We start from the raw sequence: 17,598 nt of genomic DNA, 5'->3' as shown, positions 1-17,598 counted from the left end.
TTTTTGCACAGAAATTGTAGATCTCGTCGTCCCCTACAAAATGAGCCTAAATACGCCCCCCTACGTCCATCCGTTCGGGAGTTATTGAGGAAAAACGAAAAGTCTTTTTAAAAGTTCACAGATTTGACGGGCGAATTGCAGAATCTGAAGGCGATAATAACAAATTCAACATTCAAGCATTGTTTAAGTATATGTATAGCCTATACATTCTTAAGACGTAGTCTTTCACTACACGAAAATGTCAGTATGTTTATGCTTTTAGAAAAGAACTATTAACGGAATAGAAACCAGAATAGATACAGTCTTTCACACACTGTGGTCGCGCTCTAGATAAAGTCTTTCATATACTACGAGTGTATAAAAATCCGCAATCTACTCGTAACCCTTGATTTATGACTCTTATGAAGCATGATACCGGCGATAAAATAAGAAACGTTAGACCCGACAAGGTGAACCTTGAGACCATGACGGAGAACAGCCCGTTCATAAAACCGTTAACGACGATTGTTGCATCGCGTCGATTTTAAAGGAGGTCCGCCTCCGTGCGCTTAGCTAGGCATGTTAATTGGCAGCACAATTTACACGGTGGACCGGGCTTTCAAGCTGCCACGAACGTCGAACAAAGCGGGTCGTCCAGTAAAGTTAATTAGCTGTTCGAGGTTCCCGCCGACTACGAATAACGTCGTTAACGATGCTTATCAGGTTGTCCTCCGCGTTCCGGATCGGTTCTGGAAACCGATACGTTTCTATGGTTACCACGCGCTAGTTAATAAAGTCCCGCACCTTCGCTTTCCTCGCGTACCATTTCCGCAAGAAACTAGCTTCTGCGCAAATTTTTCAATACTCAATTTCCCTGAAAGCGCATAAAATTCGTTGCGTTCCTAATATTTTACAATTCCCATAAGTTAATTTCATACAATTACATGAAATAATCAGACAGAATTGATTGCAGGCTCAGGCGGAATTGGTTAATACTTCCAATACTTAACTTCCGGTTTAAATAAGCGATTGCATGGAACGTCCGTTATAAACTCTTGAATAATTGAGTATAATAATACTTCATATAGTTGATATTAATTCAGAGTCAATGTACGAAATGGTTTACTCAGTATTAGAAGGTACATAGATTTCAAGTTAGGCTAAGGGATGGGTTGAATAAGGATTTACATTTAGCTATGAGATCAAATATGGCTGTTCTTTTGTTGTCTTTTTAGTTTTTATTTTTTGTTAATGCCAAGAAATGATGTCTACATTTATATATGGTTATTTTTTGTTCATGAATTTTTTGTAATGATCCAGAAGTTTATCGTTGTAATCCCGAAAGAGTAAATTAATTAATCCACAGTCTATGAAACAGCATGGAAAAGTAAGGTATTTAAGAATAAACTTATTTAATCTTCAGAGACACACCGGTTAGCATTTCGTTAACTTGTTGCCCCGGTTTGCCTTCAAAGCTTAAAACATTCTACGAAGAAAAACGTCTCGCTGCCGTTTTCCTGCCTCGCGTAGCCTCGTTGGCGTAAATAAGGAGACGGTAATAACTACGAAAGGGATAGAGACGTATATTTATTTCCACTAAAGGAAGACAGGGTGCTGTTCTCTGTTGACGAAGCGTAACGAGACGGTTTTTATGCAAACGCGACGTCGCAAGAAGCTCGACGCGGAAACAGACACAGAGAGAGGCCGTGGATATCGGAGTGGAAGATATACCCGCATTTCGTTTTCGTCAAAACGTTCTTCTTTCAAGATCCTATAAAACGAAGAACTGCATACACTTCCATTCAAAAGTTTCGAGCCAGTTACATTTCTCAGTATTCACTTGGTTCCTGTCCTTTCCGCGCGGAATGAGCAGTTGCCTCTCGTTTACCTCTCGTTCCTTCCCTCATTTCGTTAATTGAATAGCAAACTCTCACTTAACTTTTGTCAGTCAAAGTTATATAAAAGGATATTATTCTGTTTCATTATAATTTGAGGGTTGTTTTATTAATTTACTAATCATGGAGGTTTTTGTACATAAGTGAAATAAATAGATACTTGCAAATTAATTGATAATAGTTTAACACATTTAATCAAATAAAATCTTTCTGAAGTATTTAATACGTAAATATTTAATTAATAATAAAAAACTTGATGTATCAAAATCTACAGTCACATCTAATCAGAAATTAGTATGAAAAAATTCTCATTATCAAAAATTTGCAATATAACAAAAGTTACTATGAAAAAACTATTAAAAATTTGCAATACAACAGAAGTTACTATGGAAAGATTGTTTCATTATTAAAAATTTGCAAACACTTTCGTGTGTTCACGTTCGTTTTTGTTCCGGTTGGATACGACCCCGGGAAGTCGTCCCTTTCCTCAGTCGCTTCCATGTATTATTGTGCGTCGGATAAAGCGATCGGAAATCGATAGACGGAATCACGGAATCGCGTCGACGGATTCCGGTCTGCCTGGCACAGGCGACGCGGAGTTCTATGCATGTGTGTGTATAAATCAACATGGGCGGAGCGGGAAGTGGCAGCCGGGGCCTGAGGGGCTCGTTTCGATATGCGCGCCGGCCAATTTTTCTCCTCGGACGGGCACGGACGCGAGCAACAACGACACTTTTGACAAACAACGCTGGATACGTGACACGGTTACCGTCAACGATAAACCCGTCCTCGTTGCAATCCCCAGATATATTAAGTCGTGCGAGTAGAAACGCGCGACGTACGTGATTAGATTCGGCACGATTATTATGTCAACTCGGATTTAATATCGATCTGTTTAATTAACGATAAAATAAAGTAAATATGTATATCATACGTTAAAAATGATGAAAAGAACATATGCAGACATGCACGAAAGTTTGAAGTACGTTTGGATAACAAATAATGTCTTTTTTTTAATAAAAGTTAAAATATAAAACTGAATGTTAAGATTGTTCTTATTTATCAGAATAATTATCCTATTTATAAAATCCTTATTGACATAATTGCCGGACATAATTTGGGTATTCAGGAAATTAATTTTTTTATTACTTCCGGTTCAGTATTATAAATAGGCACATTTTCTCTATCTTATTTTAAAACATTTGTTCCCAAACAATAGCGCTCGAACTTTTTGAATAAAAGTGTACATGACCAACGAAACAGAAATGCAGACAAAACTTAATTATTACAGTAATTATGGTACATAATGGAATTTTCAATGAAAAACAAAGTTTGAACCGGGAAAGTTGAAATAGGATCGACTGTATAACATTTCACGTAGGCGGTACTTCATCGAAACCACTGTCGCCTGTTCTACGTTGATGAACGCGCGGAACTAAGTTTATAGGATATGGAACATAGCGAAATTACAAGAACGGCGGTTTTTTGAAAATTTTATGGCGCCGCGGGAGCACCCGAGCCTCGTCACATAACGTAATTACGGAAATTCGGGTCGAGGATGAATATCCTTCGAATAATTTATGACGCGCCGCGATTCGGCTACCCGGATGCTTATGTATGGAAAACTTGCCGCGGTAATTTACCGAGGAAACTGTTTCGTCGTACTTTCAGTAACAGTGTAACGAGCGGATAATGTTTTCGGCCGTGGGAAAAGTTCCCGACACGCGTTAAAACATTAGAGAACCTTTCTTTATTATTGTGCATTTAGTTAACTAGTTTCTTCCGAGGAATCTTTTTGACATTATTTAACGACGGTTTTTTATACGTTTATGGAAATCTGAATGCACATAACGTTCATGAATAACAATATGTAAAATACCTAAAGTAAATTATAGATAATATGAAGTGTAAAACGATTTTCTACTTGGCATTGTCTCATATTTATTCCTTATATTAATATAGTTTACAACAATTGTTTTATGTAATATCTTCTATTAATTTTCTAATGGTTAAAATTCTGTATCGTTATAGTACTAATACAAGTTTATTTAAATTCAAGAGATTCGAAATCGAGAAATTAGAATTCAGGAAGCATTTCGTTATCAATATTTTTGGAGATAATATACATTTTCGTTGATGGACATTTCCTCTAAATAAATAAAAATCCGTAGCCTAGATATTAAAAATATTTTCTATTAATTCTCCAATGGTTAAAACCTTTGGTCGTTATCCTGCCTGTACAATTTTATTTAAATTCAAGAGATTCAAAGTCGAGAAATTGAAATTCAGGGAACGTTATTTGGTTTCCTGCAAGAGATATCGCGCGGCTGTTTTAACTTTATCAATCATTCTTAAAAGTTCTCACGTAGATTCGTGTATACGGTGACTATGGCGCGGGTCTTCCCGGATGGCCGTAGGTATCCGCATCTCGACTGCAAAGCCCGTTTATCGATTTCCCGTAACGTTATCCTCGACGGGCGAACGAATGGAAAATGTAAAACTGCGAACCGATGCATGTGTTAGTTGAATCGGTCCCGTTTCTCTCTGCATGCAGAGTATTGCTCACCCGGTTAAGTCGGATGGAACGTAAGCAAGGCAGAACGAAAATGCAATTTTACTATCATCTGGTTTACTAACGACTCAACCATTACATTATTATAAACACTGTTCAGAAAATTTATTCTCTTCTAAACATTTTACTATTCTATTTTAGAAAATCACTTTATTTTTATCAGCAAAATATTTGCAACGGTTTATTTATTGAATAAACAAAAATATTCTTAACTGATATACATATAATTACGAACGAGTCCATATTTGTTTATTAAAATTTTTAATATTTTCCATTCCATTGAGCAGAAAATCAATTGCGAGAATTTAAGCATTTTTCTGATTTTCGAAAACCGAACATCTTTTTTAATGTTCAATGCATCAATTTAAATAATTAAATACTATCGAAATTAATTGAAGTATTTCATGTATTTCATATTTATTATTGAATAACAATTTAAATGCATTTCGCATCCGTGACTAGCAATATTATCGGTACCTACATTTCCTTTACTGAATATTTGCCTATTGAACGAAGTTGCAAAACGGAGATCCTTTTCGAGTTCGGTAAACTCGTTCTTAGCAAAAATTCAGTGGCTCCTCTCTTCGAATTGCAGCTGCAGCGATATAAGGATTAAAGTATAACCGTAATCGTTTATCTGTACGATCCATTGCAGCTCCTTTCATCGCGTCTTAACGACTAAACCGATCTCCTCCCGTGGCTTCTTACGTATGCTGAAGCCGGGAGTTCTCGGATGCTGGCTGCGTCCGCAAAAATTGATTTTTCATCGTGGTGCGATTTTAAATTTCCCTTACCAAGAAAGGCAGTAACGATAGCGTTATTCGTTGCTGTTATGTAACAGCGTTTTTCATACACCACTATTTGTGCAAAAGACGTGCAATAAAAATGTGTATATCTATTTCTAAAATTAAAATTGCTATCTACATTTTTTAAGTCGATATTACAAATGTTCTATTTTACATAAAACTTCGCAGTCTAGTAATCATGATTGATTTCGAGCATAAGTGTCGAACGAGAAAAACTGAAACAGAGGTAAATGGGAACGAGTTCAAGCAAGGGTGAAATTGATTTGACAGACAAGTCGTTTTGAACGTGCGGTTGCCTCGCGTTTGACAAATTGTCCTCGGTTCCAAACGGCCGTCGCTGTTAAACGGACGATTACGCTTGTAAAACAAAGCCACTATTAACACAGGTAAAATGTGTCGTAACGTCCGCGGTGCTTGATAAATTTTATAGTCGTTTTCATCTCCACGCCGGGGACAAAAGTGCTTGTCAGTGGACGGTTGACAACGTTTTCGACGACACCTTTTTCACAGTTCGAGTTGAGTACAAATACAAACTTTGTATCTCGGCTGATTCTCTTTTTGTAATATTTATTCAGTCATTTTATTGATCGACGAAATGAATAATACATTTTCCGTCCCTCCGGCCGACTGCCTCTTCTGTTTCATAACAATGGAGCTTGCACAACGCAATGGAAACGGGACTGTGTCAATGTTAAGCAACGGCGACGTAATAAATACGTAGGTAGATCGTCGACAATGGTCATTATACCGGGAGAAAATTAGAAACTTTTGTTCCCTAGGGACAAATAGTGTAGCAATTTTCAGGAACCTCGTACACCGAAACCCGGTGTGATAACTACTACCGCGGTCAGAAACAGGTAAAGCATTCAACTAATTTACGAATCAGAAATAAATTTACATAACAGTTCACTTTGCCAATCTAGAGGGGAAGAGGAGGATCGTAAATACCTGTTCAATTATTTAAATTGAAACCCGAGGGCGAGTCAGGTTTCTCTCCTTTTGTATTAAATTTCATTACCCGACGCTTGCAATTTTCTAAGTGAAAAGTTCCACGTTTATCGGATTAAGTAAGTATCCTTTATAAAGGGTATCCGAGAATGGGACGAGTTTAGACTGTAAATAATCGAACGATTTTTATTTGCGATCGGGTACGTCGCGTTCAATTAACATGCGTGCTGCGTGGCAATCAATTTTTACGTCGAATGCTGTGACGGGGGGAGGGCGGACGGTGAGTTGGAAATAATTACTGGGGACACCGTGTTGACGCGACGAAATTGTGCTAACCCCTATGTCGAGTTTTAATGGACCAGTGACACATTTCAAAAGCGACGCGATGCTCGGCATCCGGCGAGAATTTTGGTGAAACGTGATACCCGTCGACGGCAAAATTCTATGTAGTTTAGCTACCTCTAATATGCCGAATATTCCGACTATTTTCGTCAGTTTCGAATCATGGAATGCTGCTCTGCGGCTGTGGAGAATAAAAAAAGCATTGCCTGTCGAGGGTTTAGAATTTCCACATTTTTGGACAATGGATTTTGATACATAGTTTAAAGAACGAGCGCGGAGATAGGAGGGCGTAACGTGAAATAACGAGGATTCAAGTGGTCCGGTCCTGTAGTATTCCTCGCGACCGGGGGAGGTCTTGAAAAACACCGAGGCAGAAGAGAGCGCCTTGATGACCATACAAAAGAGGCTTGCCGAGAACACATAGGTAGCTCAACAGGTAGCACTGAAAGTACTCTTCTCCCGTCACTAAACCCCGCACCACTCCTTCGCCTCCTTTTATGCCCGACGAGTCACCTCCGTGTCGCGTTTGTGGCTACGCACGCACGTCCTCCCACGGAACTGACACCTTTTTCTGCTCTCCGAGAGCACTTGGAGAATTTCTATAGACCAGCGTGTAGATTCTCTTTTTAAAAATATTTATACAGGGTGTCCCAGTACTGATGGTACAACCGTGGAGTGATTATGTATTCATTGATTACATGAGAATATTAGTCAAAAGACTATTTCCTCTTGTTTTCGAAGATGACGTATGGCATTGACTCGAAATTTTCACTTTCCAGCTTTGAACTCCTCTAAAAGGGTTAAATTTGCAAAATTGCAATTTGCAAATTTTAAAGGGTTAAATTAAACAATAATGAATCGTCCTTATGCAAAATTTCGCGTTCTGCAATTTTTATTTGAAACTTTTTTCGATATCTACAGCGGTTTTCGATTTATAAGCAAAAAATACAAGTTTTTTACACTCCAAACTTTTTGGTTTTGCACATTTGTTTGTAGGGATCACACATAGCATATATCAAATATTCAATCATTCGGCTAAAAGTATCGATTTCAGACCTATTTTTCTTGGACTATCATTTAGAATTCCAAAATGTAACCATGCAACGAAAAACTGGGACACACTGTATATACTAGTTAAATTTTAAAGGCTCATTAGCAATCCAGATAATTAACATCCTCGTAAAATAACGTTCAAAAGTACAAATTATTCTCTCAATTTATGTCGATTAAATACTGTTTAAGTACGTAGATAAAAAGAGACAAATGTATTCTGCTTTTAAATTTAGTATTCATTCCATTTATATTCAGTCATTTAAAATACAATTTAATTGTAGCCATTCATTATTTGTATTGTAATTGCAATCGTATAATAAATCTAATGATTTAGTCTTTTAACAATTGAGATAAACCGACAATATTTCAAATTAATAATAATAAAAAGCTATTTGCCAGGTTATTTGATAGAGAATAAGTACCTAGAAACATGGAAAGATGTATGAAGAGGAGCATACGCTGGCGGAGTGAGAGGCTGAATAACATATTCGCGTTAGCAATGAATAAAATAGGGAATTTCGACGAACAGTGGCCGAGGAACCGTAAAACGTCGAGAAGAGAGAAGGCCGACAGGCTTTTTATCGGCTCGCAGTGCAGCGCTCGGCCAAATCGGGCGTTCTGCCCGAGTTGATTCCGAAGCAACGGTCGATCGATTCCCGTTTAATTCGCTGCGCGCGTTCGATCGGTCCCTGGACCGTGCAAGAAGCCGGAGCTGGTGGAATTTAATTCGTGCCGCTAACGAGCTAATTACGGTGATCGAGCTGCAGGTGAAAGACACGTCCCAGAATAATGGCTCGGAGCCGCCACTAAAATCAAGAGCATCTAATCCACTGCGCGTATAGAGGAAACGAGAGTCTGAGGGAGTTTCATCGATAATTCACGAGCGAATCCTGTATGGCATCGAGGAGTTGCCCGCCGAATATAACGGTCTTTTAGGTGGATTGGAATCGACGAGTAAATTAAACGGAGCAGGTGGTAAGGATTTTCACGGGCAGAAACTTTTTTCATTACAGCTGCGAGCATTTAGGAAGTATCTGTGTACGTACACATTTGCTTGAGCGCAGCCCGAGGGATTCTAATCCCCTTGATCCTGGGTATTTTTCCTTTCGCTACGGCGGTACTTCCTCGCGTGCAACAGGGTCGCAGACTCTTTCCTTTCCAATTTTGTTAATCAAATTACTTGCCTCTTGAGTCATGCAAGAGATTCAACTTGAAGTTTGTGTTAACGTGATTCTCTTAAAATTCTGAAGTCAAGTGAACGTGAACAATCTCCAAAATGTTATTATAACATACATTATTGAATTAAATTATGATTTCTTAAACAAATTAAAGTCCTAAAGTCTGGACATATGAAACAATTCATATTCTTCACTTTATTAACATTTTATTCAACTTATATCTAGTTCCTTGTTTTAATCTGCAGAGTTCAAGCATATTAATTTCAATTGTGTATAACTTCCATATACGTCAGTATTTAAGCTTGTTATTTTAAAAATTTGTCCCATATATTAATTACGATGTGAAGAACATAAAATTTGATTACAATCTGCAGTGTCTTGCATTTTAATAGAACCATCGTATAGAATATTAAAAAAAATCTCAAATTGGTACTTGAAATTTAAATAGATATTTAATAAATAAAATAGCAGACGTATAGAATAGTAGAGGTGAATCACTGATAAAAAAATATACATAGATGAGAATATTTTAATAGACTAGCAAAAGAGGATTATTAATTGGACGGCAAAGGCATGGGACATTTACGAAAATCCTCATTGACATTACATTGCCTTGGAGACGGTGGCAAAGACGAGGTTCTCGTCAACCGATTGGTCGTAATTCCACTCTGCCTGTCGTCGCCGGATCTCGAGGTTCTAAACCCGTCCCCGGAGTTTCCCAGATAGTCTCGCCCCTCGGTAGTTAACAGCATGTCTCTGAGCATATCCAAAAGTTCCACCTCGTCCTTCTTCCCCAGCTCTTCGATAACGCGAATAGCGTTAATCATATCCTGTCTCTGTTCGCTATCGTTGCAATTAACCATCTTCAAAGCCTCGGTTATTCTACGATTCCCTTCCTTATCGTCGACTGTCATTCTCAGTTCAGTGATCATCTCGTTCTCGTCAATAACAGTCGCACGTTTCTTCTCTTCTAAAGTAGATTCCTTTTGAATGACATAAGTCGCCGTCGTGTTATCGCTCCTCAAAGATGCTTTACTGCTGCTTTCACCCTTCAGCCCCTCGTGCTGAATATCGTTCTCGGTCCTGTTCGTCGACTCCCCCAAATCTTTAACGTTTTCACTTTTCTCGTCGAACGATATCGACAGAGAAGAAGAAGAAGAAGAAGAGGAGGAAGAGGAGGAGAACGAGGAAGGAGAAACAACTTTTTTCTTGCTCTCAGTCGTGTCTTCGACTCTGAACGTAGAGCTGCCTGCAGGGACGTCTTGCTCCTCTTCCCGTTCTCCGAGATCCGAGCGTACCGTGCTTTCACGGTAAGTCTGTGCGATCTTCTCTGAATGCGTCGTTAACTCCTCCTCCTCGTCGTCCTCGTTGCTGGATTCCTCCAGACACTCGGTGATCACCCTCCTCTGCGAAAACACCGTTGTTATCACGGTCTCCTCGCTGCTGATGAACAGACTCGAATTCTCCTCGGTCCGTTGCTCGTGACTGATCCCGGCACTGGTCACTCCCCAAGTAGTCCCGTACTCGTATGGAATCTTGCGGAGAGCGCGGGTCACTTGCTCGATAAGATCCTGGATGTAGGATAACATCGGCGTGTCACCCTCTTCCTCGGTAATCTTAGCGGCCATCTGCAGCTCCTCCAAAGCCTCGACGAATCTCCCGAGTTTTACCAAGGTCTGACCTTGAAAAAGAGTCGAGCGATTTAGGGGGCATTGAAGTGATAATGGAATGAATAAAATGATGAGGTGTTAATCGATAAACGTTTCGCTCTTGCCGTTGTCGTATGACACTCATCTTACTCTTATACTAAGTGTGGCCGGACGAGTGGTACAGTCGAGCAAGGGATGATACTATGAACAAAAAGAACTTGAGAAAACGTTTTCAAAAAGTGAATATTATGACCTGAACTGTAATGGGAAAAAAGATACGAAGGATGCTAATTTATAAATCTATAAAATCTGTAATCCAGTGATAAGGACTGTGACGATTGCAACTAATCTCAATAGTGAAACACTGTTAGGATTATCATAAACTTGCGCTCCTTATCTCCTCGGTCGAACTTCGGCGTTAATTGCGATCCGAGTGAAACGGACTGTATCAGCGTTTCCATAGACCGTCGGCCGGAGTGTTGGGGGAGCCTTTACCGCGTCTCTATCGGCGTTCCGGGCTTTCGAGTGTAAATCGCGTTCGCATCGAAATTGATTTCAGTGTCTGACTGTAGCCGTGCTCGGCTCTATCAGAAGTCCGGTGCCACTAACTAGGCTGTAGTATCGACGCTCGACGGACAAATTGTAACACGATGGGCTTATGGATCGATACTACCGAATCACGATTTGCCGGACCGCTAACAAAGCCAACTTGGCAGTTATTGGATTGGCCAAAGAGCGTTTTCCCAAATGTAGGAATCACGAGGGAATGTGCAGCTAATGATATTAATATTTTATTTGGAATTGGAGTTACCAAACTGAAATAGCAATGTCTACATTAAATTACACTCAAATTAAAATTAAATATTAAAATTATTAAAAAAAAATATAAGTACAGTAGATTAGTATATAAAATCTGTCGGTAGATTTAAAAATATGATCAATTAAGCTAAATATTCTATCTAAAGAATTATAATTGTTTATTTACCTAACAGTAATCTTCCGTTCAGTGTCCACTTCTTGGAATTGCCCCTTGCAGCCGCTTCCACACATCTGGCGCCATTTTCCAAAGCTCTTTGATACTTTCCAGTCTCTAAATAGCATCTTCCAATCTCGTGTCGGATCCAGGCCATCGGAATTGGTTTCTTCAGATCCTTAGACAGATGTTCCCACGCCTTGGCGGCGGCCTCCAGGTGGCCGAAGTTCAGATGCACCTTTCCCAAAGTGACCAGAGCTCTGCAGATCAGAACCAGATCCTCGGTGCTCTTCGACAATCGTACTAAACGTGACACGTTGCAGACGGCTCGATCGTGCCTCCCGAGGGCCACGTGGATCAACGATAGGTAATGATACGCCGCTATCTGATAGCGAGTTGGATCTCTGAAACCACCGGACAGCATTAAAAGCTCCTGGGCTATCTTCAACGCGGCTGAAATTTTTCCTGAGTTGAAAGTAGACTGGAGGTTCTTCAGTGAAGTCTCGGCTAGGTTGTTCAATTGCTTCAACATCAACTTAGATTTCGTCAGTTGGGTGTTGGAGATCCGTGGCGTAGGAAGGGTTTTCCAATACGTTTTGTGGTTATCGAAGTAGCTGTAAGATCATTTAATAATTCTGTTTTTATTATTGAAGACTATCAAATATATTGTACATATTACAAAGGGAAATCAATAAATCTTGACATTTATATAATTTAAATAATTCAGATAAATCTGATAATTAAATTAAAATTGAATTGGAACAAACATAAATTTTCTCCATAAATCTAATCAATCTAATTACTTCATTAGATATGTAAGTGGCCCGCTTTTGGCATTAATTAGTTACGCATATTGGAACTAAGTCTCGGAGACTTTATGTCAGTCCCTATCGATTCGAATCGTAGCTCACGTTCCTAGCATTACTTTGACATTTCGGATGCTTTAATCATGCTCCGAAGACACATCGATATCGTTCCCGGTTGGTAGATCACGGTCACGTACAATAGACAGACTGTAATTTACTTAGACAATGGTCTTATAAGATCGCGTGACTGGATATTATATCATCCATTATAATAATTTACGATTCTACAAACTGAATAGATTACAGTGTCGTTAATAATAAATTAGATGGATCAACGAGCCATTAATCTCCTACGAGTTTCATAATTTTATGTTTCACTTAAGAATAAATTAAAAGAAAATCAGTAATGTAAAATAAATGGATATAATAGAAGAGAATGAAGACATTAAAATTTCGTGACTCAATTGGAAATAACTGAAGACAAAAAACGATATAAAATATGCGATGATCGATAGATAAAATCTTTTATCATATTTAATAAAAACTGTTTGTTTATATGTTAGTAAAAGTCTCTTAAAAATGACATTTGCATCGAGATTTGGACATCAGTCATAGTCATAGGATATTATTTGATCTCTGGAATGCTTCAGCTTAATAAAATTTCATAAAAAGTCTCTGGGAAGGAACACTTTCTATAGTTCCACAGGAAGTGGCAAAAATCCGGACTTTTCAATCAAGTTGTGACTTGCACTACGAATGCTAATACGTTTAAAGAAAACGTGAAATGCATCCTAATTCATCTACTTCACAAACTAAATAGCAGCATAATGCAGGCATATTAACAAGTGTACCATTTCCGGTGCTTTTCAATTCCGAAAAACTGAATTACACGACTGTGACGTTTACCTCTTCACACAGTGACTTAAACAGCATCAGGAGGAAAGGGGGTGGTGGATTCTAATAAAAATGGTGCTTAACTGCGAGCGACGTTTTACTTCAACCGGAAGCTTTTACCGTGATCGTAAAGACTAAAATTGGCGAGGCTCACCTAAGTACCTCGGTGATGGACGAAGGTTCCGGGGATTTCTTCAGCTTCTCGTTCGCCATGATGGCCGCGGTTTCCGGGCAGAGGGCGAGGGTTAATCGCTCCCCTGTCCCGGTGGTGGGCAAAGCCTTTCGCAGAGCTTTCGACGGATTATGGCAAGAGCTTATCGTAGCCGCGGTCTTCCTAGCCGCCACGCTGTGACTGCTGTCCCTCGGATACAGGTTCGCAGCTCTGTGGTAGAGGACTAACGCCAACTCGTAATCACTGCTGCAAATTGCGAATTCGACGCTGTCGGTACATTTGTACATACACGCTTAGTCGCCGCGAAATGGACCGTGTTCCGCGATTAATTATATCAGAAGAGCTGCTGCGCATACACCGGACGCCCCAGGCGCTTAAGCAACTCCGACGTCGGGCTCTTGCAACGTCGGGCTTTTGCACGGTGGACCGACGCGACACAAAAGGGAGCTAATCAACGCCTAGACGTATCGACGTAAAATGACATTGGTTATGGAAATGGTAACGGAGGGACGTAAAACGCTTCGACATTCGACAGCTACTGTTGTCGGCATTTAATTATCACGGAAATGGAACTATTCGGAGTTTGAAATGTGGTCGGGGGCGATATTTAGAAATTAGAATAACGCCAGAAAAAACAATACTATTTTCATATTTATTAGGGAAACGTTTTTGTCACGACGTATATAATTAATATTCAATTAAAAATTCATTTATTTTTCTATGCAAATTATTGTCCACGCGTATGCTTAAATAATAAAATTAATTCTTGACTAACCACAGTTTTTGGCATCACAAATATTTTACTTTATATGCAAATCCGCAATTTTATTTCAATTCTACATTTAATCGAGCGTATTCATTCGAATGTAATGAATTATTAAATTTAATGCGTACACAGCATGGTCGAGGAGATAAAATCTGTGACCGTACTAGAATTGGAGCGGAATCGCACGGTGTGAAATTTACAATCGTCTAAAACGGCGATCAATCGGGAATAATTAAACCGAATAGAAGTGTCTGGTAACAACTACGGGGAGCGATAAAATATTTTATGCAATGGTAAACCGGGCGGAGTGGATCAAACACTGAATGTAAAAGCAGACGTTGATCCGTTGAGTAATTGGCGCGTTAATTTGCCGATCATCGTGCAAATTGACGTTTTCATCGCCCGTTAATTACACGAAATATCGCGCATCGGAACGACTTTAAATGAATTTCCCCCGGTCGACGTGCATCCGACGCCGATGGGGAACAACTTCATTGTATCGTAACAAGTAAAATCAGGTTAAATTAAACGCATTAAGAAAATATTTCGCGTCACGCTCCGATAGCGACGTTCGCCCGTGTATAATTATTATTCTTTTCCAATGAAAATAGTTGAATTCGACGCAGCTACGAATTGTCTATGCAAAGGCGATTAAAACGTGGCGAGTATTAAATCGAGCACAATAAGTGATCAAAGGAGCGAATTAATTTTATTGATTAAATGATTAAATTTATTTCGAAACACGTTATAAAGCAGCTCGAACCTTCGATTAAATTGTCGGCGAAGCAGAGCCAATAATTTGCGGGAAAGCTGTTCTTTCTCCTTAGAGAATAATAATATTTAACGAACTACTGTGATCGTACCTGCGATACAGCTGATCCGCTTCGCGATGGAGTGCCTGGGCGTACTCTCGATTATGTTTCGCTCCGGCGAACTCGGTCTTCTTTTGATCGAAACGCGCGCGATACTCCGCATTTTCTATCGCCTTCCTCGTCTCGTTCAGATCCGCCAAATCGTTTTTCAGATTTCTGCTCGCGACGACCGCCATCGGGATCGCAATTAATGACACGTTCGCGCCCGGGGTTGAAGTTCGCTTCCAATCGGGGTGAAACGCGAAACTTTTAACTGAAGTCAGCCGCGCCGGTGACTTCACTTCGTTTAAATATTAACGAAGAAAAAGCGAGATAAAAAAGAAGTTAGGGAAAGATTAAAGGCGGTTTGAAATTATAGACGAGATCTTTTTTTAATAAAACGACAGGTCAGAGACGAGATTCCATGCGAAGCGGAAGGCGTTTAAATTATTTGATAATTAAAAAAAAAATGACAGATTTACTAAAAGAGTAAAGGGCACGGATGTTTTTTCTTAAATTACAAATCGACCATACTTTCTCTGAGAAGAAAGACTGTATTTACAAGATACACATCGATAAAGTGGACAGAAAACTTTTACAGTTGAATAAATTTAATTTTCACGACGGAAGTTCTCCGTTTAACGGACGGCGAGAAACTTATCCTATTAGCTGGGACAATTTTCCGCGGAGCTGCGAAGAAAATCCAGCCCAGCGTCGATTCCATCTTCTTCAACGAGGAGACCTGACGGCGATGATAAACCGTTTATACTCTCTTGGTGAATACCGTGTCTTGCTCATTCCATTTTCAAGGAGCCATTCTTAGAAAATCTACGCTGCAACGGCCATTATACCCGTAAGAGCCGGGAAAAATTGACTCGAGCCCTAAAACGGGACTCGTTTGAAAAGTTTGATCGAACAAAACTCGGAGAGAAACTTCTGATTCCCATTAGCGAGCAGGATTCTCGTTTATCATTCATCCAACAATTTCTTAAACTTCTTCAAACGCGAGTACTTATGTTAACAAGTCCCAGTTTGTCTTCAACTTGCCGATACATAAATTAGATATAAAGAGCAAACGTCTACCTTCAGAAATCTTCAGCTACATCTTTCAAGGCCCATTATGCCAAGTTCTGATCTCAATCGTCTCGCGTACAATTTCCTTTTCTCTCGAAACTGACTTTTACACCAAACTATGATTAAGAGTTCCATCAGATGGCCCTGCATGATATCAGCTGTTATAATGATAAGCTATTCGGTACGAATTGTTGTAAGTATTTCTATCCCAAAGCATCGACTAACAGTGGCTAAACACTTGAGGCTATTCATGTGGTAGTTAGAAACCTGTTATATTTCCAACAACAACGTATTTTCCAAGTATTACTATAAACTAATTATAGTGCAAATTGGTGTAATTAGTAACCAAACGTTTTCATCCAAATTCCTTTCTTTGACATAAGCGTACATGCATGTACAAATTGTACCCGAGGCTATTCAAGTGAAGTACGATATAGGGGAAGGTACAGCAAGATGAGATAATATTGTTTCGCGGAAACTAATTACTACTGTGTACATATAATCAGGATACAGAGGTCAGTATGACTGAATATTATCATAGCTTGGAAATATCAGTCCTATAAGCTGCACGTATTACAAACTTCCTGAATTTTAAGTTTCGAATATTTTTATTAGGACGTATGAGATTTGTAATAACATATATATATATTAATTTAATTTTTTATCCTAAAAGAAGAAGCTTATCTCTCTTTTTAAATCCCGTCTTGCCTTCCCTTCCCCTACGAAAACCAAACATTTACCTTCATAGATGCTCAGCTCCATTCTTCAGGATCCATTATACCTTGCCTAATCTCAATTGTCCCATGCATCATTTCCTCTGCCTCCATCAACAACTCACTTTCACACTGGACATTAATAAACGATTAGGACTGCACACAAGGATCACTCGTAATCATGAAAGTCGACGAAGCCGGGTCTTTCTATCGACGGTTCGTACTGCTGGAGGAGAGCTTTCCTGGCCTCGACCTCAGGATGTTTGGCTCCACTGGGCATTATGGATTTCCTCATGCATGGTAGTTTGAACTTGCGGTCGACCGGCTTGCATCCGGGCATCACGGACAACCTCCGCTTAGCCGGTACCGCTTCCATCCGCCTCCAGAGGAAATCCACCTCGGCTTTCATATCGTCGGGCATTAAATTCAGTATCAACTGTTGCCTGGCCGCGACGACGTCCACGTCGATCAGCTTCTCCATGTCCATGTCATCGATGATCTGTATCGTGGTCTTGTAAAAGTTCACCAGAAAGTCGATGCCCAATTTCTTCGAACAGGACAAGGCCATCAGAGCTGCTTCCTTCGCCTCGTTGCGGTAGTTCTGGCTGACTTCTAATCGGAGGAAGAGATGCTGCGCGTTTAGAATCCACGGCTCGTTGCCTGCCGTCTCGGCCATGTCGCGCGCTTTTTTTCCGAAGAATCTGGCCAAATCGTAGCGGCGGATGTCGATCAGATGACGGCAGAGCTCGTGGAACAGCCAGGCGAGCTCTAAAGGCTCCGATGCCATGGCTAGCCTCCTGTTAAATTATTTTTTTAATTTAAAATTAATTCAATTTAAAATGATCTCTTTAATCATTAATTCCATTATAAAGCTTGAAAGAAGTACGTTTGATTTATGTTAAGATACAAATATACGTTCATTTATTG

The 17,598-nt window shown here is 39.6% G+C and overlaps 2 protein-coding genes across 3 annotated transcripts in view; one reads left to right on the top strand and one right to left on the bottom strand.

The window, feature by feature from the left end:
- The window catches only part of LOC108622695 (uncharacterized), a 66,625-nt gene that overhangs the window by 30,723 nt on the left and 18,304 nt on the right, over positions 1 to 17,598 (top strand). The window lies entirely within an intron of this gene.
- Positions 9,258 to 13,574, bottom strand: LOC108622665 (tetratricopeptide repeat protein 25). Its single transcript, XM_026811671.1, has 3 exons — positions 13,250 to 13,574; positions 11,408 to 12,009; positions 9,258 to 10,454 (listed from the first exon to the last, which is right to left on the bottom strand). Exons 1-3 carry the CDS (start codon positions 13,552 to 13,554, stop codon positions 9,328 to 9,330), a joined length of 2,034 nt encoding a protein of 677 aa, XP_026667472.1. The 5' UTR covers positions 13,555 to 13,574; the 3' UTR covers positions 9,258 to 9,327.

This window comes from Ceratina calcarata, unplaced genomic scaffold (genome assembly GCF_001652005.2).
Source record: "Ceratina calcarata isolate Rehan_Ccalc_2016 unplaced genomic scaffold, ASM165200v1 scaffold233.2, whole genome shotgun sequence".
Classification (NCBI taxonomy): Eukaryota; Metazoa; Arthropoda; class Insecta; order Hymenoptera; family Apidae; genus Ceratina; species Ceratina calcarata.
Note: the sequence above shows the minus strand (reverse complement) of the source record. Positions and strands in the feature narration are given on the sequence as shown.